Raw genomic sequence first — 23,931 nt, 5'->3', positions numbered from 1 at the left:
ATATGATAGGTTCTTGCCAGATATCCCTATGGATTTCATAGAACTGTATAGATTTGGCAGGAGCATATTAATCTTTGTAAAACATACATTGGTCCAAGCACAACAGAAAAAAAAAAGGTGAAATGCAAAGATAACAGAGTGCTCATGCACTCTGCATTTTCTTCAAGCAATCAATGCAGATTACTGACACAGTGTTTTATATTCATGGCAAGAACTTTGCTAAATTTATGCATTATTATTCCTCTGCCTTCCTAATCCTTTCTTCTGATTCAGGTTTAGCCAAATTTGGCTTTTAATGTTGAAATATACCTTTAAATGAAAAACAGCAGCATTTCAGCAGAAGTGGGCTGGGAATGTAGTCACCCAGAACTGCAGTTTGGTATCACTGAAATGAGTGGTAATTTCTTGCCAAGGAGAGGAAACAGAAAGCGTACTGTCTGGAGACCTTCTAGTTGCAGTTGTGTAAATTTGTTTCAGTTTGGTAGGAGTGATAGGGAATGTGACCCAGACTGTAAACAGGCACCCGGTGTTTGCCACAGGAGGGATGATGCAGGGAAAAAGCCATCACACCTGTGTGTGGGCAGGCATCAGCCCTTTGGAAATGCCTGCAACCACTTAATAACCCTTCTCCTCAGCAGTCTGGCAGTGTAGCACCCTGCTCAATCTGATTTTCTCTGCAGTTGTTTCAGAGCTGTTGGAGGAAGATGTAGTGGTGAAGGCCTGGGCAGGACCAAGGAAGCTGGGGGCAGCAGAAGCCAGAGGCTGTGATTTGGGAAGCAAGCGTGGCAGCCCCAGGTGAGCAGGATGGGGTCCAGGCTTGGGAGATGCTGTCTGTGCAGAGGAAGGCAGAGGAAAGGGCTCACTTGCAACAGATAGAGCATCAAGGTCAGGGATTCTATCTGGGGAAAGCTCCTTGGCCATGCTGAGCAAAAATGAAGGAGCTATAAACTTGGTGGGAAGTAAGAAAACCAGGAGGGGCAACTTCAGAGTCAGAGCCAGAGCAGTGCTGTGTGAAAGTTTTCAAAAAAGGACACAGATCCATCACCTGCTCCCCAAATATCACACACCAGCCACACTGTGAGTGGCTCCATGAGGATGCAATGCCTGGAGCCAGGCAGCACTGCTGCACCTCAGTCCATAGAGAGTCAGAACTTCCTGTAGAGCTGGGAAGCATTGCCTCTACTGTTTTAGTTACCTCTCCAGAGACAGGTAGCTTAATTCAACTATGCCATTCATAAATATATGTATATCCACCCAGGCTAGAAAATTAATAAAGTTACTAGAACATTTATTGCATCCTAGACTTCTTAGTCTTTGCTGGATGGAACAATCATGATCGTTATCAAATACATATTATTGTTGCCCTGATCTGTTACCTGTCCCTCAAAATGCATTTTTAACATCTATAAATGTGTTTTTCTTTCAGTTACCCTACTAGTTTTAGAGTCATATACATATTCACAGTATAATGAAACATGCTCTCTCTCTGTGCTGAACAGAGTTTCAGGACTTTGAAGGAAAAGGCAGTACAGAATGCAAGATGTACCCAACAGTGTATTTCCCCCTTGGCGTTGAGACCTTCCCACTGCAGAGGAATAACTCCCCCAGGGATTACAGTTCAAAGACCAGTACCCAGATATCAAAAAACCCTCTGCTTTCAAGAGGGGCTTTAGCTGTATTAAGAGAGGATTTGCACACCAGCTCTCCTGTTTATTATTGCTCTTGTAAAGAAGCAATGTGATTCTCCCTGAACCATTCCTCATGAGTCTCTGCTACTGACCATGTATGTAGATGAACTTCTAGACTACATGTGACATAAGCACATCCTTTTTCCTTGTTATTGTGGTATTGTATATCTTGTTTGTCTCAGCAGTCTTCTACCAGTGTCTGTGTGCCAGGATTTCCCTGAACTTCCTGCTGGTATTTCCCTCACAAATATTACTTTAGTCTGAAATCTGCACAGATTTCCTCAGCTTCAGTTGAAGATCTGTGTTAACTTTTAGAGGGAAATCACATCTAAATTTTTTCTCATACAAAACCCAAATGTGTTAATTATCTAGTCTAAGCTAGGCTTTGTTTACTGTTACTGGATGGAATGGGCAGAGAAGAATAACATTACAAAAATGCACGAGGTAAAAGCTTTCCTTTTTCTCACTCTTTGTACCTATTTTATTTTATTTTTGTTTTGTTTTCCTAAAATTTTTCTTGGTCCCTGTAAGATTTGCAGCTTCCAAGAAGTTTACTAGAACTGCCACAAAGGTATATACTCAGCCTGCAGAATCTTGGAGCTGTTTTCAGGTAAATCAGAGTAGGAAAGCCAGTGATTATCAGACTGGCAAGAAGGCAGAGGTTTGCTGTGTAAAACACTGTGCTCCATCTGCATTCAGGAGCCAGATAAGCAATGCTGGAAGTTCTTCTTGCATGCCTGAAGAAGCAAAATAAAACAGCCACTGCTTCCTAAGCAGAGGTGACTCTGCAGGGCTTAGACTAATACTATTAAGGTCCAAATCAGAAAAGGTGGTTGCAGTCAGCAATATTACTGCATGACCCCTTCTGTCATGCAGCTGGGGATGCTAAGCCCAAAGTTAGCTGATTTTGTTGATCTGTGGGAACTGTACTGAATTTTGGACAATGAAGGTACAACAGAGATATGCAGCCAAGAATATAAACCTAAGAAAACTTCACTCATTTAAAATACATCAGATATGACCATGGTATGTCCAGTCATTAAATTGGACTAATGTGGACATGTATGTGGCTGAGGCATCTCAGTGAATAGTACTTTTTTCAGGGAGAATGATGCTGCTGGACAGACGTTTATGCTGTTCGAGGTGCATGTTTTGGTAACTCCCTGATATTCAGTTTCCTCTGCCGCTTTCCCTCTGAGTTCATAAAGGATTTGTCCCAGAGAATTTCACTCTGGAGCCCTGAATGACCAGTCCTGGTGGAATTTGCCTGAAGAGAAGAAGAGATATGGCCATGGCTGGCCCACTCCTCCCCTAAGATGAGGCAAGAGTTTGTGTCCAGCTTACTTCACTGGTTCCTCAGGGGCTCATTCTCCCCTGGACTTGGAGGCTCTGCAGCAGCATCATGGACACCCAGCACTTCACATTGGCCTCAGCCAGGGTGAGGTGCCTGAGCCCAGAGGGAGCAGACAGGGACACACTGGTGGCTTGGTCTACACCACTCCATCCTCTGCCAGGCTTTGCCTTGCTGTGCACTGCTGACCACAGTGGGGCCTCGTGGGGTGGCTTCTGCTGCCTGGACAGAAATGGGTCAGGTGCAGCATTCGTGAGGACGGTGTGTGGGTTTATCTCCTCATGGGCCAGAGTCTGCCCTTATGTCTGCTCTTCTGGGCTGGCTGTAACCACCAAGGCAAACATGCATAAAACCACTGATATATATATATATATATATATACATATATATATATATCTAAAATAAGATCATATCAGTGGTAATCATATCATTACCACTGATTGACTTGTAATGTGCCATGCCAAAAGCTGTGTGGGTTTATTTTATTTCTTCAGCACGTCCAGAGCTCTGTTAATGACTTTGGTCCTATAGGTCTGGAGGAGCTGCCTTCATCAGCATTAAGTACAAGATCCAATTTAGAATGACGTCATGCATTAACATGCTCTGGACTTGCATCAGTGGGAAGGATTTTCCACTTTACAAGTGCCCTGCCAGAAGCTTCTTGGAGGTGCATTTACCTAATGAAATTGATTTAGTATCTGGCCTGTGTTATCTGCTAATAAAATCTTTCATACAAAACCATGATAATAAGGGATTTTATGGCTTTCATTTATGCTAATATATGCTGTTTGGTTTCCTTTATGCCGTATTTTTCTAAGTATATGGAGAAAAGAAATAAAAATAAATTCTGTCCAATTGCCACATTAAAAACAAGCGACTTAGTGGAGCATGCTGTGTTCATCAGTCAGGTTTAGATTTAGAGTTGTGAGGAGAATCTTCTGATAAAACATTTCTGGCTTTTCTGGAAAAAAAATGGAAACTATGATGTCAAATAATTAATTTAATCTTGTTAAACACAAAGCAAAATTTTTTGTCTGAATTACAACCCCACCTAGATAAAGAAAGATAAGATAGATTGCCATGTGCTGAACTTTGCTGATAGTAGACTTTGACCCTATTTGCTTTGCATTTATTTACACCAAAAATATAAATTGGAGATCTGATTCTTCTCAGAGAATGCAAAACAAATTCTTACACTTCAGATGAATGTTACTTTCTGACTGCTTCTTTGTATGTTTTTGCCTAAAGCTGATATTTTTAGTTTGGTGCAGACAAGAAACTGTTTGCTTCCCTTCCTAAGTAAACAGCAAGGAGCACAATTTTTATGATTTGGAGTGCAAAACTGTAAGTGAAGAGCCTAACTCCCACTAGTTTCATTATGGAATGGAATTATCTGTTATGAAAAGAAATGTTTTTACTCTGTACCACAAAGTGTAGTATTGATTTTAAAGTCTCAAATAAATATCACCTGCACTTACAGGAAAATTATCTAATGAGCGCTCATTTTACATTAGGTAGCATAATGAGTGAATAACTGTTCAGTATTTGGGAGGAAGGAATACACTTAAGCCTTAAAAATACCATGGAAATCTAGAAAGCTGTTGTACTGCAAACAGTGCTTCAGGATAAACCAGAATTTTGTGTAGAAGCGAATTCATAGTCTGTTGAACACAGCAATCAGATTCTGCTTCCAGTTTTATTTCTTTCATCTCCCTGAATTAAGGAGGGAGCATGAACGTAAGTAGGAGCAACATCTTGCAGCCCACTCATCAATGCTGCCTCATACAGTTTGCTCCATTCTGAGACTTCACCTCAAGTACTGCATCCACCCAACAAAAGAAGGACCTGGACCTGCTGGAACAAATCCAGAGGAGGGTCATGAAGATCATCAGAGGCTGGAGCATCTCTCCTAGGAAGAAATGTTGAGAGAATTGGTCTTGTTCAGCCTGGAGAATAGAAGGTTCTAGGGATGCCGTGGAACATCCTTCCAGTACCTAAAGGGAGCCTGTAAGAAAGCTGGAGAGACTTTTTGCACAGGGGCCTGTAGTGACAAGAGGGAATAACTTTAATTTGGCAGAGGATAGGTTTAAATTATATATTAGGAAGAAATTCTTTATTGTTTATGAAGCGTGAAGCACTGGAAAAGAATGGCCAGAGAAGATGTGGATGCCCCATTCCTGGAAGTGTTCAAGGCCAGGCTGGATGGGGTTCTGAGCAAGTGGTTCAAGTTGGAAGCTGTCCCTGCCCGCTGCAGCAGGAACTAGGTGATCTTTAAGGTCCCTTCCAAACCAAATCAAACCATTGTGTGATTCTATGATCTATGAAGCCTGTGAACCAGGGGAATATATCTGCTCCCTGTGCACCAAGGCCTTCCTCCCCCACTTCTTTCTCCTCCAGTTCGTTATGTCCAAAGCCTCACCTGAGCTGGTTTCCACACCCCTGATGAGCCTCTTGCCCAGTTTCTGCAGGGTGAGGACAGACCCACTCTTTTGACCATTCAGGTCAAGCCTAACATGGGTGTATCTGTGATGGTAAGCCCTTCATTTGCATCATTTGATGGTGATGTATCAATGAAGGATTATAAGATAATTCAGTCAACAGGGAGGGAAAACTCCAACACCTAAGTGCAAATAAAACATAACTGGGTTATTAGTTGACCTGTCCTTTTCTCTCCCTTTTCCTCCTTCAGAGACACACTTGTGAATACACTCCAAGATATGAAACCTGTTAATGTTATCTCTTTTATTTATCTGGTTTTATTAATCTCACAGCCTGCCTCCATGTCTTTTTCTTGTTCAGAAGTGACTCTGTCAAGTTAAGTAAATAGCAGCTTTCATGACAAAGTGCAGAGCATTAGCTGCTGCTAAGGCATGCTTTATTGATTGCTGTTGATTTTTACAAATTAAGTTTACTTCTCCTGCCCCTGACATTTAGTGGTAACTTAAATGTTTCATTAATGAAGCAAAATTGAGGTTCATGAAAGCAAACCTTACAATACAGTTCTGCTTTCTACAAGTTTATTATCAGCTGCAATGGAGGAAAACTACTTTATCAGATGCATTAAAAAAAAAAAACAAAAACAAAACAACCAGATGCAAGAGGTTAATTATGTTGCATTGCCTTTTCAAGTAGAATTTAACTTCAGATGTTTCAGTCAATGTTGTGAGTATTGAGCTGAGGCAAAGTCTGGGCAGCAAGGCAAGTTGACCAATGAGTACACTAAAAAAAAAAAACCCAGTAAGTTTGGTCTTAGCTTGGAGAGCATTAAGGGAAAGGAGAAGTCATTAAATCTAGAAATGGGACCTAATGGAAGTCAATGAGAGAACAACTATGGGTAGTTAATGAGCAGCACTGTATTATGTTCTCATCTCTTCAGAAATAATGAGATACTTGAATTTCTCTTTGAACAACAGTAAATGTAGAATGTGAAAATACCAGAGGAAAAAGCAATCCTTTGGGCCATCCTCCCAACAAATGATTTCTGCAAGCCTTAATTAATTATTGGAATAACTTGTAAAACAAGCTCCTGTGAAAAAAGCTTATGTGAAACTATGGCACCATAAAATGTCTAATAGTTAGCCCCAAACCACATCTAGATTACCTTGAAACTTTTCATTACCTAGAATTACTGAAATTATTGAAAAATTACCAGCATAATTTCATTGTGAATAACACAGGATGAACTCTGCATGAGAAGAGCACCACTCCAGAAATCCCAGTGAGCAATCTTTGTTAGGAACAGCACTGATGTAAGCATGGTCACTAACCTCCAGGTAGTTTGTACAAAGATAGGTGGGACATTGCTGCACTTCTGAGTGGTAACTTCTCATTATATATTTCAAAAGGAAAAGCAGTATCTACAGGTCCACAACAGGGAGGGATGCTGGAAAAGTGAGGTGAGTCTTTGGCTGACCTTAAGACAGAGCTGAGCTTCTCTCAGCACTCCTGAATTCCTGTCACACAGCCCTGCATGGGGTGGCACTCCCCGAAAGGGTCCCTTATCTGGGCTTAGCTGTGCCAGTGAGTCAGAGCACAGTGGTCAGTCCTGCAGGTGTGTGCCAGCCCTGGTAGAAACTGAAATACAGTTCCTATGTATGCATTTGAATGTGCATATATTTATCGGGTTATTAACTGTTTATCGGTATCAGGCTCGTTGCCAAGAGTTCAATAATTGCTTTAGCAAACTAGGAGTCTTTAAAAGAAAACAAATTCTTTTAATAGCATCTCTATATCTATATTTTAGTGTTCTTAGATAGAAGGCTTACATTCCATTAGCACAAATAAATCTGTTTTAAATCTTCCCAATACCTCTGCGAGGAAGTAAATTATTATTAATTGCTGGTCAGATAACAGTTATCTTGCCTGCGATGTGAGTCCCCCAAAATATATTTGTTTTTTTCCTGGCACACGAGCCCCGCACTACCGGAGGAGGGTGTTTCGAAGGGGCTCACTGAAAGCAGAAACACCGTTAGTACGGTTCCAGGAAGCAATAAGCACCTTCATGAAAATAACTCAAGTCCCCATCCTTAATCCCTGCCTATCCTTTTTTATCTGATGGACTCAGCGAGGGCTGGAAGATCACAGCGCGGCTGAAAACAAAAGGGAGTTAACAAGATGCGAGCGGCCGACGGATGAAACAATAGGCGAAGCCCCTGACGCTGCCTAGAGCCAGGTGTGCCCCATGCCCAGGTGGCCATGCGGCCGGCGGTGCCTCTGCTGTGGCCGGCCCTGCTGTGCTGGGCGCTGGCCGGGCTGTCCCGGGCGGGCGGCTCCTGCCCCTCGCAGTGCAGCTGCGCCTTCCACAGCCTCGCCGAGGGGACCAAGGCCAGGTACGCCGGGCGCTCCGCGGGGTCTGGGGTCTTTCTGCTCCTCTGGAAGGAGAAAATATTGTGCCTGGGCTTTGTGGACGTTATTTTTTTTTTTTTTTTTCCAGTTGCTCTGCGCTCTTGCTATATTTGCAGAGGATTAGATTTGAAAACACAGTAAGCTGATTTCGGAGAAAGCGTTTGGGCATCTCCTCTGTGAGAAGTGACATAATTATTGCTGGTGTAATGGCAAAAAGGGAGTAAAATGTAAATGATATTATATGTTTATTTTTACCTTTAAGTTGGAAATTCTGGTTCTAAAAGGTTTTATTCTGCTCTACTGGTTTATTGCTAAAGCGTGACTAGATTTGACTCATGTTGTGGTACCTAACTCAACAATTTACTTAACAATTCCTTCACCTGGAGATTTTAGGCATAGCAATAGACTTTGGCCAAGAATGAACCGAAAAAACAGATATTTAAAAAAAAAAAAAAGAAGATAAAAAGTTCATTCTCAAACAGGAAACTTTCTGTTAAAAAAGAAGACAAGACCAGAGGACATACATCTTTGAATGCAAAGCCATTGTACGTACGTTTCTCTGGAGGACTGTTACAAAAGAGTCCTCCTGAAGGGTAAGCACAAAGTATCTGGCTTAAAGAATATAGAGGCCACATTTTCATAAGGTGTAGTTCACAGCAGAGGAGGTTTTGTGACAGAGATACAGGATTTGCAAAATCCTTTATAATAAACATTTTCTAGACTGAAATATTTTTTCATTACTGAAATATTTTGGAACCTCATGAAATTGCTCTACTTTCTTATCTATTTTATGGTGCTATAGATTTAATACTAGAAACTTTCCCAGTAAGAAGCAGTATGGTAGAGACACAAGTAGGCTGCAATTGTTAAAAGGGAGTGCAACAGTGTGAGAGCCAATTACTGCTGCATAAATGTCACAGTTCCCAGGAGTATTTCCTCTCAGTGACTGGAAAAAGCTGTTGTGCATTTTAGTAAGATACATAATAAAGCAAATATCCATTATTTCCTTAAGGAGCATAATGCCACCTCTTTTTTTTTTCTGCATTATGATTCATATTTCTCACTAGAAGGAGATTATCCCATAGATTAAATGTTTAGTACTCACTGGCATAATTTTCAGACAGTATGAGAAGCATTCTGCTTTACTGTCATGGTCTTTCTGTTAGTAAACATTTTGTGACATGACTACACAAAGAAAAATGTTTTATTGAAAGTGGATTTCTGGATTTTTCTTATTTGATAGATTTTTATCTTCCTCAAAATCTCAACTTTCAGCAGAGAGTGGGCAGGATTTAATGCCACAATAAAAGTGTTGGGTGAGAGTAATGTACTGTGTTTAGATTATAAATTAACAATTTAACTTTAGGCTCAAATACCATTTAAATCTGGAGAGTCTGCCTGAGCAGTTCAGCAATGTTATATGTTTTTGCTGATAGTAGAGGAATAATTGCTTTCAGCCAAAACCAGTCTGGTTTTGACAGCTTTGTAATATTTTGTTTATAGAGACAGTGTGATAGGAAAATGTTACTTGACTGATCACATTACATTTCTTGTGGTGTGATGTTCAGCAAGTGGCGTGGAACACACCCATGTAACCTTTTACCTTTTGCAGGTGGCTTGGTGTTTTGTTAAGAACTTGCCTTCCCCTACTTGCTGATAGGCAAATTAAAATTCAGTCTGAGAGACCTGTTTTGTCTCCATTTCTTATGGTCCTCTACAATCCCAAGTCACAGTTTTTTATGTGGACTGCAAAAATGCAGCACAGGCTTTTCATGCTTTGACCTCTAGAGATTAGAAATGGAGAGGATTGATTAAAACACATAAATCTGCCTTGCTTTCAGTATAGCATTTTCCAAAGAGTTAATTCTCTGTGCTTTTACTCTCCTGACTATATGTGTCTGCAGTGCAGTGACTGCTTTACACACCTTCTGTAGTAAAGCAGGGCTTACTCCAGAGTATTTCCAAGGAGTTGTTAGCTGGCTTTCTCATCCTAATTTCTCAAACCAGAGTTCCTGTGTCATATTTAATCTATATGACTTCTTGCCCTTTCACATGTCAATAAGGCTTCTTTTTGTAGGACTTTCATAGTTCAATTTATGGATCCTTTTGTTCTAACTTGTACTAGAATCCTGTATTGTGCATGAATGTTGTCACTGCTGTCTATTGTAAGTACTCTAAAAAAATTGGCAGCAAAACCCAACAGGACCACTAAATGGGCGAGATTCAGACTCGCACCACTCCAGGAGAAGCACAACACTGTGATCTCTGCAGTCAGAAGGCACATACGAATTACTGCAAGTTGATGTATTTACAGCGATGATGCAGAGATCAGCAGCAAGAAAGAAATTACAAGAAGAAATCTTGTGAAAAAGGAAAGGCAGATCAAGTCTCGCATTAGAATAAGTTTTCAAATCTTTTCAACATAAAAGAAAGTCACATCTTTGCTTGTGCTTGTCTTTCCCCACCAGGACGGTGCTGTGTAATGACCCAGAGATGACCCTCCCTCCTGTGAACATCCCTGTGGATACAACCAAGCTTCGGATAGAAAAGACAGCCATCCGCAGGGTGCCAGCAGAGGCTTTCCACCTGCTTCACAACCTGGAGTACCTCTGGATGCCCTACAACTCCCTGGCCAGCCTCAGCGGGATCACCTTCAAGGGCCTTCGTCGTCTGCAGGAGCTGAGGCTGGATGGGAACAACTTAATATCATTTCCCTGGGAAAGCCTGGCTGCCATGCCACTGCTGAAGCTTCTGGATTTACACAACAATGAACTCACATCAATCCCTCCAGAGGCTGCTCGTTATGTCAAGAACATCACATACCTGGATCTGTCTAGCAACAAGCTGATGACTCTTCCTCAGGCTCTTGTTGCCACCTGGGCCAACCTCCAGGCTGTTCCCTACTTCCCCAATGATAACTCCAAGATCATCCTAGGTAAGAGAAGTGCCTGCCATTTTACAGGGGGCACAAATGTCAAGAGTTCCTCATCTTCTTGCAGCATTTTCACCCGCTGTGGTTACCACAGCAAGTACACTGCTACTATATGTATACAATTTAACACCCCAAATAATGTGTGTAAATTCATTTCCATATTAACAAACTCACCTCAGTCTCATCATACCTGTCTTACTAAACCATAAATTTCATTACTTGCTTGGATCTTTGTAGCACAAAATTGGTGAGTCTTGCTCAAGGCTTTTTTAGTTATTGCCGCTGCCATTTTGGATAGAAATACAAATATGTTTACAGCTCTTCATCATTTGTGTGCTCTTTTCTAATAGAACTGTGTTTGGAATTGACCCATTTTAGGCAGAATTAAATAAAACGATGGATAATTTATTATGCCTAAATTAAAGAGGAATAATGCCACGACTGAGCATAAAATCTGGGTCAGAGCTGCCAATGTGTCTCTTCCCAGAGCCTTGTTTATCTGTTCACACAGAATTAAACCCAAACACACCAAGATAGTGCTGCCCTGAAGGGCAGCTATGAAGCTCCCAGAATATCTTTTTTGGTGGCAGGTCTAGCCTCCTCAGAGCAATTATCCATTTTTGTGTCAGGGTACCTCACAGCGGACTTTCAGTTGCAGGATGCCCAGGTGAGGTTTTAAGCACATTTCCTCATTCATGGGATTATTACAAGGTCTTTTTGTTCAAATCCATGGCAGGTTGATGATGGCTCAGAGTTGTTGCCATCTGCATCTATGGCCTCTGCAGGCAGGGGTGGGAGTTCAGGCACTTGCTGATAATCTCAGCAGAGGCACTCCAAGTTTCCTCTCACTCTGGCAAGTACCTGCTGCTCTTTGCTCTCTTGATAAATTTAGGGAGGTAAAGTTTTTAAAACCGAATTGCAGTGGAAAGAGATACAATTTAAACACATACAAAATATCATCTTAAAAAGCTTTTACTGTCCTTAGCAGATGCTCTTAAAGTTTTCACTAGCATCAGGAGAGGAGCAGGTGTTTCATTATCCTGTTTTGCCAGATGCAGTAACAAGTTCTTTAAACCAAAACTGGCAGTTTGGGATTGCCCATTTAATTCATGTCAAGATCATACTTTTCCGTTTTTATTTTTAAAGTCAAGTTTACATGTGAAAAATGTTATTCCATTCAATATAGATTAGAAGAGATTTTTTACAAGAACAGATCATGCCTTGATGCACGTGGCCAAACTGAGTAGCATCCAGCTGTGCACAGGTTGATTGTGACCGGATCCTAAAAAATTCCTGTAGCCACATGAGTGCAATGCTAAAATTAATGCAGTAATGTACAGACACTCCAGCTTCTAGGTCTTATCCTGTGGACACCCATAGGAACCAGGTAGATAAAAGTGCATGTCCCTCACAGGAACAGGCTGGGAAAACACAGCTGCATGTTTCTGTTTCACTCTGCTCATGACTGTTTCTCATGGAGGCATAAAAAAATCATGAATAATAAAAAGAGTCAGCCCAACCCATTCCTTGTCTGCAGTGCATCACTGTGACTCCAAAGCTCCCACCTGCAGACTCCTTCAAGAAGAAGTAATTCCTCTGCCAGTTGCTGACTAATAGTCTGTGCCAAGGGTGCAAGCTTTTCCACGTGAGGACTGCCCATGTGAGCCCATGGAACTGAGCTGTGCAGAGCACTAAAGGCCCCCACTGGGCTTTGTGGGTGCTGCTGCTTCAGCTGGAGCTGGAGCACCTGCCAGGGAACCTGGGACTAATTGTTATCTAGTGCATGAATTAGAAACTGCTGGCAAAAAAATGCCATAAAACAACAAAGCCAAGCTAAATATTCGTTATTTACTTAGTCCACTTTAACATATTAATTTACAGGATTTACAAGATTTCCAGATCCTCTCGTAAGCCCAGGGAAGAAGATATGGAATGTACTCAGAAGAATTTTTTCAGCAGTGTCTTTAAAGCAGTTTGAGGGAATATTAGTACTGTTCAGGCAGGTGCTAGCCCCCAGGCACATCCTTGGGCTGTTCATGGAAAAGAGGAAGCGCAGCCTCCTTGGGGGGAGCTGAGCTCACTCCTGTGGCAGCAGGAGGCCTGGGAGCCATGCTCCTGGCTTAGGCTTCAAATGTGTGCCTAGGGTTAGATAGCATTAATATCCCTAGTGCAAATTCTGCTAGCTAAAATCATTAAAGACCACAACCTGTCCACAGCACAGCTGGATGTGAGCACTTGCAAGCAGGATGACACAGATTTAATCAGAATACAGCAACTTCTGTTCATGGATATGCACTGCTCTAGTTCCAAACTTGCTTTTTCAGTACTGTCTTCACAGGTCTATTTTTAATAATGTATCATTTTTTCAGAATTGAATTCAATAGGTGCAAACTGGGAGAGCAGAAACAAGAAGAGAATGTATCTCTTTCTGTGTGTATAGCCTTATCATAGTTATGGTCTATTTGTTTTTTGTACACCATAACAGGCGTAATCTTCAATTTAATCCTAAAAACAGTTCTTTCGTCTTTTCCAGTATAATTTAGCATTTCAGGAAAAGCAACTGATTACCAAAATAATGAAAATAACTTAGAATGCTGGAAGAGAACTATGTCAGGCAGCTAGGACCAGCTACAGCTATTGCAGGTGTGGAAAGTGGAATGACAATCTGGCTAATATTTTAAGAATGTCCAGTGAGAAGAATCTTCTTGCCTGTCTGAGGCTTCATAGTCTCCTCATGCCAAAAGAATCCACAGCCCTTCTCCCATGAGTACTTGTTTTATTTCATCCTGGAACGAAATGTGTTTATAATAAATTCTTGTTTTGCTTCTTCATGCGCACGAATCACAATGTTTTAATGATAAAAATAATCCTGCTTTGAACTAAAGAATATGGTTTCAGATCCAGATTTGGAGGTACTTTAGCAAGCCACATTTATTCCATTCTGGCAACTGTGGGATCCATCAGGCTCAGGCAACAGCAGTGGGGAGACACAGCCCCCACACTCCACGTCCTACTGCACAGGCAGTTCTTGTAGAGCAGACTGGGAGCCTATCACACTTTGTCCTGCTGAAAAATAGAAACAAAAGTGGCAGAAACAAAAGGTGCTGTTGGAGTGACTTAGTGCCCTGATTTATTTTTGACAGGCTTGCAAGACAATCCTTGGGTGTGTGACTGCAGTCTGTATGAAATGGTCCATTTCCTGAATTTCCAGTCTCCTAACATAGCCTTCATTGAGCCCAGGCTGAAATGCTTCACCCCCCGGAGCCTTGCAGGAGTCTTCTTCAGCCAGGTGGAGCTGAGGAAGTGTCAGAGCCCCGTGGTGCACACATCTGTGGCCAAGGTGAAGACCATCCTGGGCAGCACAGTGCTGCTGCGGTGTGGCACCACGGGCGTGCCCATCCCCGAGCTCAGCTGGAGGAGAGCTGATGGAGCTCAGCTCAATGGCACAGGTGGGTTTGGGTTAAGCTTTTCTGCACACGTGGAATAAGTGAGGCAGACCTGTATTAGGTGCAATCCACTCTTGCACTGTGATTTTCTATAGACTATAGAATTACTTACACGTTCATCTAAATATTATCAGATAAATGTGTGTTATCATGTGTAGGAAGTTGGTTTTTCTTTGTTTCGTAGCAATAGTGGTGGTGAGACAAGTTGAGGGATTTTCTGAAAATCTGATGGAGCTAAAGAAATGAAATATTTCCAACTATAGCAATAAGCTGTTTTCAGTTAGTTAGTTATTCAGTCACTGAAAAGGCTTCCCACTGAATTATTTCTATTACTCTATGTTCTGTTCATCTATTCTATTGCTAATCCATTAGCAAACATCTCTGGCAGAGATGTCTGATGTGAATTCAACTGGGATTCAGATCAGCTGCAGAAGAAAGAAAAGGTACCAAATATACAGCATTACTGATATATTAAAAGACAAGAAAGCCACTGAACACTGCTGAAGAATACAACACTTCAGTGGGAATGTCCCCACGGAATCATTCCTTCTAATTGACAAGCTCTCCTAGGGAAGAAGGTCTGTGGAAGAAACCCTGACCACCTGGTCTGAGCATCTCTTCTGTGCTTACCCCTCGCCTGGAGGAAGCCTTCAAACAGATGCTGGTTTTGTGACTGATCATTTTCATTCACAAGAATGTTTGGAGATGTAATTGCAACACTGGTCCCTTAATTTATGGGGAATTTAGGGAAGAAACCTTTGCTCTGCTGAAAAGAGCTGCCCTTAGCTTTTTGTCCTACAAGTTTTCAGTCAGGACCTGAACCTTCTTGCCTCCAACCTGCCCTGAATACTCCTGTATCCTAGTCCTGCCCTGACTTTCACAGAGGATCTAAACCCAGAAGATAAATTGCTAAGTACTGGGTCTGATCTTCAAAGGGTTACAGGGCTCCTCGGTGCACTCAACAGGGAAGAGAACAATTTTCTTTCACAGCAGTAGAACCATTTGTAATAAATATCATTTTCCGGGATCTGCACAAGTCATTGCTCTGTTGTGCATGATGTGCAGGATGTAGCAGAGCTGCTCCTCATAATGATAATGTGTACCCATCATGCTGCAAGTATCCCTCCTACACTTGGAAAGAGAGCCACCACAAAAAATAAAACAGGATGATTTCCTGAAAGCCTGTGTTGAGTTTACTTTGAGCTACAACTGAGATGGATGTATTTTGTGCCCCATTAAATCAGCTGCTAGCACCTTTCAATAAAAAGTTGGCTGGAAAGATAGGTTATTTCTCAGCAATGCCGTCTTCTGTGCCAATGCTATAACGTGGCTATTTGAAAGGCTGGTGTTCTGAGCAGAAAGGAGTGAGAAACAGTCCACAGTCTGTATGTACAGGTAATAGGTAGACCCACAGCTCTGTGCTTTTCAATATACTCATTCAGTAAGTAATTAAACTGAAAAAGTAACTTCTGTTACCTTCACTGCCATTGGAAGGGGCCCTGCTTGCCAAGGCTGGATCCTGACCCCAAGAGGGCTTGGGAGAAGCTTGCATCCTCTGACCTTTGCCTTTCAGACATCTCCCTGGTTTACCTTTCAGCAGGAAGGGCCAGAGACAGCATGTGCCCATCGTAAGGAGGCTAGTTAAATATAATGAAGAGGGTGCTTTACCCTTCCACAAGATCCCAACTCTTTCTTATTTTTTCTCTGCACCAATAGAAAAAGGCAAAAAAAGCTAGTTTTACCCTGCAAGTAAATCACATGAGCAAACCAACATTCAGCTATTTACATATCATTTAGTGGTAAGTGTGTAAGGGTAAACACCTGCAAAAACTAAGCAGTAGAAGGGATATGATCTTACAAGTATTTTTCCATATACTCTAGGCTAGTCTGTGTATCTTTATTACAATAAAATCTCTACTGTTTGTATTTTCTTTGTCTCCACGGTCTGCATCTAATGCTCAAATAGATCACGTTGCTGCCTGCTCCTTCCACTCTTTTAAGTATTGTACCTACATAAGAATTTTCATTTTTAATGGAAGAACCTTTCCTGTTTTCAAGATGTACATCAATTTGGAGGAAATAGCATCAAATTTTTCATGTATATTCATCTGGAAGCAGTTTAAATCCTGACACAATCTAATTATAGTCCTTTCCTTAGATTTACTTTGATTTTGTAATGTTCTTGGAGGCAAGCAGAAATGACAATTCTTTATCATGTACCTTATCAAACAGATATTTGGTGATGGAGTCTTAATATTTTGCAAACATGGAATTAATTCCATTCATTATTGCCTGTTTATTTAACATTTTTCCTGCCTTGCAGTTCACCAAGAGATTTCCAGTGATGGGATGAGCTGGTCTATCCTGGGCCTGCCTGTAGTCTCTTACCTTGACTCTGGAGAGTACATCTGTAAAGCAAAGAATTTCCTGGGGGCAACAGAGGCGTTCATCTCACTCATCATCACAGACTCAGAAAGCACAGATGACCCTACCTCTAGTGCCAAAGGCACATGGAATGGCAAGGCGAGCGGGATGGAGGCAGCTGCCTACAATGACAAACTGGTGGCAAGGTATGTTATCACCACCTCCACTGTGCCCACCCTGGGGGCTGGGGCAGGCACCGGAGACAGCCTCCTCCTCCCAGACGTGGCACAAGACAGCAACCCCCAGAACCTGCTGGTGAGCCCCACCACGGCCCAGCAGGAGCCAGAGAGGATGGTAAGGTCTGTCAGGGTCATAGGAGACACCGACCAGAGCATCACCCTGGCCTGGAAGGCACCTATGGCAAAGAACACAACCGTGTTCAGCGTCCTTTACGCCATCTTTGGGGAGAGGGACATGCGGCGGATCAATGCAGAGCCAGGGAAGACCAAGGTCACTCTTTATGGGCTGCTGCCAAAGACCAAATACATCGTGTGTGTCTGTGTCAAAGGGCTGATCCCCAGGAAGGAGCAGTGCATCATATTTTCCACAGATGAAGTTGTCAGTGCAGGAGGGACGCAGAAGCTCATCAACGTGGTTGTCATTAGCGTGGCCTGTGTCATTGCTGTTCCTCTGACACTGGTGGTCTGCTGTGGAGCACTGAAACGGCGCTGCAAAAAATGCTTTGTGCGAAAACCCAAGGACGTTCAGGAGTCCTACGTCACCTTTGAAAGCCTGTCTCCTGGGGCCAAGGCCAAAGGCGTGGCAGGAGAGTACTTGACAAGGCACACCCCTGACGAGTCCAACAGGCTGCTGTCTGCCCGCTCCAGCGTGGACTCAGAAGCCATACCAAAGATAGAGGGACAGCCTAATGAATACTTCTGCTGACAGGACCCAGGCTGACTGTCAGCTCACCCCGTGGGAAGTGTGTGGCTGTATCTGTGACTCTGCTCCAGCACTGCAGGCCACCCTGTCCACGCTTCTGTCTCTGACATGTTCTGGAAGAGGATGCAAGAGGACAGATGGTGCCCAAGCTTTACAAAAACATGTTGCTCACACCACTTGGAGTTGGCTGCTTTGTACCCAGTCAAAAGCTTCTTTGATGATAGCCTCATTCTCCTGGACCATTTTTTGTGTCTTTTTTTCCTGTCAAATGAAAATTAAGTGTGCACACTAAGTGTGAGGGCATTAAGCAACATTTCTGAGTGTGCTCTGCTTGGTGTTGTTTAGGACCTGCTCTGCAATATGCTATGTATTGTATTCTCAGCTCTTTTGATGTTCTTTTGGTTGACAAGCCAGGGGAGTGTTTAGTCATTTTAATAAAAATAATTATGAAGGTGAAGACTGAGAGTCTCACCTTTCACATTCCCCATGTTTGCATGAAACATGCAGCTTGATGCTTAATAGATCACGAAATACAGATGTACAGCAACCTTTTCTAGTATGTCCAACATAATCACAACTCCATGCTCTAAATTCAGAGAAATGTGCAAAGGAGATAGAAATGAAGAGACAAAACCCAATCCACTCCTCATTTTGTATCTGTACTGTAATTAGTAGAATATGTTTTATACCAGCTGTGCTAGATAAAAATCATACAATAGACTACTTTGCACATTGTGTGTGGCGGTGTAATGCTTTAAAAAATCATACTGGAAAACCTACATTAGACAGTTTTGTGAAGATCTCCCAGCCAGCCCTGTCACTGCTGCCTGTGCTCCTGGCAAAACTTGTGAAGGCGGCCCACATGATCAGCCAGGCACCTGTGACTTGGTCATGGAAAGAAGTTGCTCTGCGCAGAGCAGGAGAAAGGGATGTGGTGTCAGAACCCTGGCCATGCAGACATCAGCCATTCCTGACTATGGTCTCAGTGGTGGCAGAAGCTCAGTGCAGTCTTTTGGGTTTCAAACATTTTACAGGTTCGAGGACTCTGAAAAATACCTGTCTAATATTAACCTAAACGTACTTTCACAGTCAGGGTGAACTGATCAGTCATTTAAGTTCTGCAGCTTCACTGGAATTTAAATCTGAGTGCTTATCACAAAGTGATTCCCAGATGTGTAATTTTCCACTCAAGTCCCTCGTGTAGTAATACTGTATATAACATTTTTCTCTTTGTAATAAATATTATTCATGGAGAAAATTATATATGTTCTGCCAAATGTTGAATGGGAAAGATCCAGCCAAGTTGAAATGCTAACGGATAAAGCTTGCTGAATTGTTCTGCAATGTGCGTGTAAATTTATTGGAAGGACTTCCACTCACATTCTGGATGTGTATGTCCAGTGTGGCTTAACAAAATTCACTGGTTGGAATGGAGCCCTGTATGGATTTTCCAAGTCCTCCTTGTATGGAAGGGTTTCACTTATGTCAGACTACTTGGCCTGATCGAAAAAGCAAGTCATTTGATCTCAACATAAATACCTGCAACAGGGGCACATCACAAGAGTTTCTGATAGGACTCCCTGTATTCCTTGCATGGATGATAAGGAACTTCTCTTGTATTGGGAGAATTTGTCAACCTCTGTATAAAATCATTCATGCTACTTCTGTCACTGGACTGTGTAGATTTTTAGGTTTACAAATAAAGTTTTGTAAAATTATATACTTTAATGCAACAAATTAACTGATGAAACATGGTACATAATAGACCTATTCCTTATTTATAAAGTTCATTTGTCCCAGCCTGATTAGAGTCAGGAAAAAACTGTCTTTCCAGCAGCAGTTTTTGTGCTGAGTTGCAAGGATTGCTGTATATAAGCCTGGGTCCTGCCCACATATGCAGCAGGAGCATTGGGCTGTGCAGAACTCAGTCTACCATGGCCCTGGATAGGTAAGCTCCAGAAGAACCAAGGCTGTCTTCAAGTTCTCCTGTGGTGAACAGAGTGCACCTAGTGCCCAAGGACTTTACTGTAAGTCAGGTCTGCTGGAGCTGACAGGGAACAAGAAGAAGTATTCACTTTTCAGCTGACTGGAGACATGAGCTGGGCCATTTGGTGCACACAGCCCCAGTGAGGAGCAGCTCCCACGTGCTGCAAGCCTTGGTCTGTGAGCTGGCTCTGGAGAAGGCACCAGCTGGGCCAGCACTGGCACTCTTTGCTTGTGCCCCATTGAGGGATCATCCTGGGACATTCACTGTGGATAAGTTCCATTTTACAGACTCTATGGGATATTTTTTGTACTTTGAATAAATAGTGATCCCAAATAGAATGAGTGTGACTTCTCTCATTCCTGTGCCCACTCTCACTGTCTGACAGCTGAGGCACTGCTTTACCATCTCAGCTGCTGCTGTTCAAGACAAGTCTTTCTCTACGGCACTGGTGGTTCATACACAATAGGCACTAGGTACAAACTTGCTCTGTCTTGTCTGGCATTGGTCAGAGGAGAAAACCTGTACTTGACAAGTTGTGAAATTTCAAACCACTAAGGAAGTTATGTGACTTCAAGGCTCTGGGTCAGATTTTCAGTGGTATTAGACATGAGAAGATAAATATCTCATTGGATTTTCTGTTTTGTTGTCATGGAAGGGCTGCTAGGCACCTAGTTTCAGCATGGTAAGAGCAAACCATTTCTTTCTTGATTAAAGTCAATTCTCAAGATGAGCTCTAAGAACCAAAGCAAACATCTGCTATTGCACTCCTTTTTAACAGGCTTGGGCTGGATATTACCATGCCCACTAAACCATATTATGTCAATTTTTTAAACACTTTGATACATGTACTGTCTGAAACACCAAACTGCAGCCTTCAATGATTATGTCCTTGATTACAGTGATTTCTAACACTGAAAGTCATGGCAGAGGGACTAATTGAAAATTATCAGCCCACACTTGATTTCTTACAAGAAGAAATGTAATTTCAATATGGAGTTTGACTCCCCAGACATAGCTGGCAGCACACAGTGATCTCTTGGCATTTGCTTTGGCAATCAGAGCAGTGTCTTCAACTCCACTTCCCATAGACTAGCAGACACTGTCTCTGTGCAGATTTATTTTGACAGCTTGAGTTTTAGACAGCTTGTTCTGCATTTTGGCTTCAGCCAGGATGCCACATGATGTTAAAGAGCAGCTGAACTTAGTGGACATCTGCTGTCACAACAGTGACCATTAAATTTACAAGCAGGCATAAACTGGGCTGAATTAAAAAGGCAGCAAAATCCCAGGCCAGTAGGGAACATAAGCATAATGGCTGTGGCTAACACTGGGGGATTTATTTCCCTTACTTCCCCTCCCCCCCTTTCTCCTCCATCTTCTCTCTACCCTAATTCATCCAACTTTGGTAAGGTCATTCACCACTGGACTCTCAGGTTAATACTGAACCTTCTGAGTACATCTGGAGTTTGGATATACTTAGATAAATGGCCTCTCAAGCAGCAAATTAATATCAGCCTGAAAACAGACAGAGCATTGGCCCATGGTACTAACACCACTCTTTGAAATGCTGTTTTCCAGCCCTGTAGAAGATAGGTGGGACTGGCAGGAATTCTCATGTGGGAAAAGGAAAACAGCTGGAATTATTTTTATTGGGTTTTCTTTTTCTATTAAGCAGTTAATTTATTTAAAATAAGGTATTTCTAACAGAGAACCCTGGATATAATTTTATTTCCTGCATCCCAGGACACTGGGCATTGTGCAGCTGTTCTATGCCTGAAGATGTACATGGAGAGAAACTCCAGTAGTCTATAAACCTGTAAATAAGTAACACCTCACTTCTCAGGGGAGATTTTTTTGAAGATCTGACGTAGCTGACACATACTTTAGGACCCTCCCCATGGGCCATGGAGGAGAGGTGGCAAGGTGGCAAAGAAGGGCCTTTCCTTTCAAGCAATGGAGATTTTGGGCCTTAAAAGTGGTGAATCCCTCCAACTGTCCCTCCCAGTGCCATTGGCACAGCCAGAGCATCCCTACCCAAACCTCCCTGGTGCTGAGTGCTGTTTTCTATCCAATCTGCCTTGAATCCCAGGCACTGATGGGTGTCTCCATCCCTTGTGGCTCCCACCTGTCCAGCATGACTGAACATGCCTGTGATCTCGGGGGGCTTCTGCCACTGTTCCCACCACAGGGAGTTGTCCCATCCCCTGTAAAGCTGAATATATCAAGGCACTGATTTTCTTCTGCCTCTGGTGAAAGCTTTCTGTTCCCCAGCCCTGCAGCTCACACATGGACAAACTCCAGGATTTGCTCCTGACACCCATGAGTTTTTTAACTAACTACATCATAAATAGTTTGTTACTGTTATTGCCTGTTGTAAAGCATAAAATAATAATATTTTATTATAGTAAAATTATATCATTATGGTATCATTATATATTATATTACTATATAGAATAATTTTATTACTTAATTTTATATTATTTTATACTTTGTGCTATTTTTGTAAAATTGTATTTATTATTGTAAAGTGTAAAAATACAAAGATATTATTATTTAAAAATGTAATTGTTTTATTAGGGAATATTTTCATGGCAGACCACAGAAAGAGACCAAAGGCACCAGTGACTGTGGCATTGGCTGGGTGAGAGTGGGGGCCCTTGAGTCCCTCTGCTTCAGTGAATGATGGATGTTGGAAAAGGACACACCCTCCCACGGCAGCTGCCACTGCTGTTCTGCAACATCCTCAGTTAAACCAGCCCTGCTGATGGGTGTCCCCTCTATTGCTCTGGTTACACGGAAAGCGCACAAGGACTGTATGCCTCAGGTGACAGAGGCTGTAGTGGTGCCACCCCCACTGCAACAGCAGCAGCTTCACCAAGAAACTCCTCAGCGGCCACCACTCCCCCAGTGGGGGATTTATAGCTGCTGCATGGGCTGTGCTACAGACCAGCAGCCTTTCCCCTTCACTCCCGGCTCACTGACATGTTTGCATACAGGGCAGTTGTTGAAAAATCAAATACTGCACCATGGGCAAATAAGGAGTATTTCAGCTAAAAACCACAAACCATAACAATATATGCTTGTGGTTAGATGTGAGGCTCTGCCAGCAACAGCGTCCCCACAGGCCCACTCCTTGTGGCCTGCTCCCTGTACATGGGGAACAGAAACAGAGCACTCTATCGGTGCCCAGAAGTTTTCCCACCAGTTCGTTTTTCTGATTTGCCATGAAATAAAAGCACCTGTTGATTTAAACACTGCAGAATCAAGCCTGTGTGTTCTGCAAGCTGAAAGCAGCACGACCCTGAGAGCCACATATAGCTCTAAGCTGCCACACTTTAAATATTTTTCTATCCTGGTCCCACAGGTTAGAGGTTAAGCAGGTTCAGGCTAATCTTGCTTGGTGACCCAGCGTCACACACACGGGCAGTGAAGCGCAGCCCTTTTCCCAGGCGTGCTCCTGTGCAGGCTGCAGTGATGCGCATTCACACTAGATGGCCCCAGGAGAACGCAGAACTCCTTGGAAAGCATAACTGAGACCTGCTGCTTTGGATTAAAAGAGAGCCATAAATTTGGTTACTCAAAATCTTTTCTCAAAATGTCTTAGTTCTTCAGGATGATTGAAAGGTAGTCGGCATGTGTCTTCTGAGGGGAGCCACAGAACAGCACTGAAATTTTGTATTTATACAATAGAGATTAACTTCCAAGATACTCCTGCCAGAGAAACCCATGGACTGGCCACAGATATGCTGCTATTTTCACTACCAACATGTAAGAACCGAGCTACTGTGGGGAGAAGGAGTCGTTTCAGAGGTAAAAGGTGCCATGCTTATGCTTTTGTGCTGTAACATCCTAGTTTGGGGAGCAGGTTTTGCCCTCACCATAAGCAGAATGCACCCTGCAGAGCTGCAGGCAGAGTTTGGGGGCGGATGAACTGTGCAATGGGGCACCATGGCAAATTTCAGCTGTGAAGTCTGGCCCTTACCATGGCCTTCTGCCTTGACAAAAGTCAATAAAATACAGGAGACAGAGACAGACCCCATGAAATTAAAAAAAAATATATATAATTTGGCCTGGTTAATTACTTTGCAAGGGCTTGGCAAAGGAAGAGGTTTTGGCTCCATCATCATATTCCCAACCAAATAAATATGTCTGTCAGAATCCCCTCAGCTGGAGAAGAAATGCAAAGAGTGGCCCTGCGGGTGGTTTTTAGCACTTGGACACGGACTGAGAACCACACTACATGTCTTCCTTAGGGCTGGATCCCCAGCAGGATTTATTTCTGCGTCAAGGAAGATTACAGCAAATAGGATTTGCTTCTTGGAGGCTGTTGGCATGTTTGGTGCAAACCCCTGCACAGTGCTTTCTTAAAGGAGAAT

The 23,931-nt window shown here is 42.6% G+C and overlaps 1 protein-coding gene across 1 annotated transcript; it reads left to right on the top strand.

Moving 5' to 3' along the window:
- Window positions 1-7,547: 7,547 nt before the first annotated feature.
- On the top strand, window positions 7,548-17,571 carry LRIT1 (leucine rich repeat, Ig-like and transmembrane domains 1). The gene is made up of 4 exons (XM_062496589.1): window positions 7,548-7,868; window positions 10,353-10,819; window positions 13,960-14,265; window positions 16,586-17,571. The coding sequence occupies exons 1-4, from the start codon at window positions 7,735-7,737 to the stop codon at window positions 17,569-17,571; spliced, it is 1,893 nt and encodes a 630-aa protein (XP_062352573.1). The 5' UTR covers window positions 7,548-7,734.
- Window positions 17,572-23,931: the final 6,360 nt, after the last annotated feature.

Source organism: Cinclus cinclus, chromosome 7, assembly GCF_963662255.1.
Source record: "Cinclus cinclus chromosome 7, bCinCin1.1, whole genome shotgun sequence".
NCBI classification, from domain to species: Eukaryota; Metazoa; Chordata; class Aves; order Passeriformes; family Cinclidae; genus Cinclus; species Cinclus cinclus.
Note: the sequence above shows the minus strand (reverse complement) of the source record. Positions and strands in the feature narration are given on the sequence as shown.

Excerpts from the sequence above, each read along its gene's own strand:
- LRIT1 (XM_062496589.1), top strand. The coding sequence starts at position 7,735 with ATGCGGCCGGCGGTGCCTCTGCTGTGGCCGGCCCTGCTGTGCTGGGCG. Across the intron at positions 10,820-13,959 it reads TAACTCCAAGATCATCCTAG|GCTTGCAAGACAATCCTTGG; the intron begins GTAAGAGAAGTG and ends TATTTTTGACAG. Across the intron at positions 14,266-16,585 it reads AGCTCAGCTCAATGGCACAG|TTCACCAAGAGATTTCCAGT; the intron begins GTGGGTTTGGGT and ends CCTGCCTTGCAG.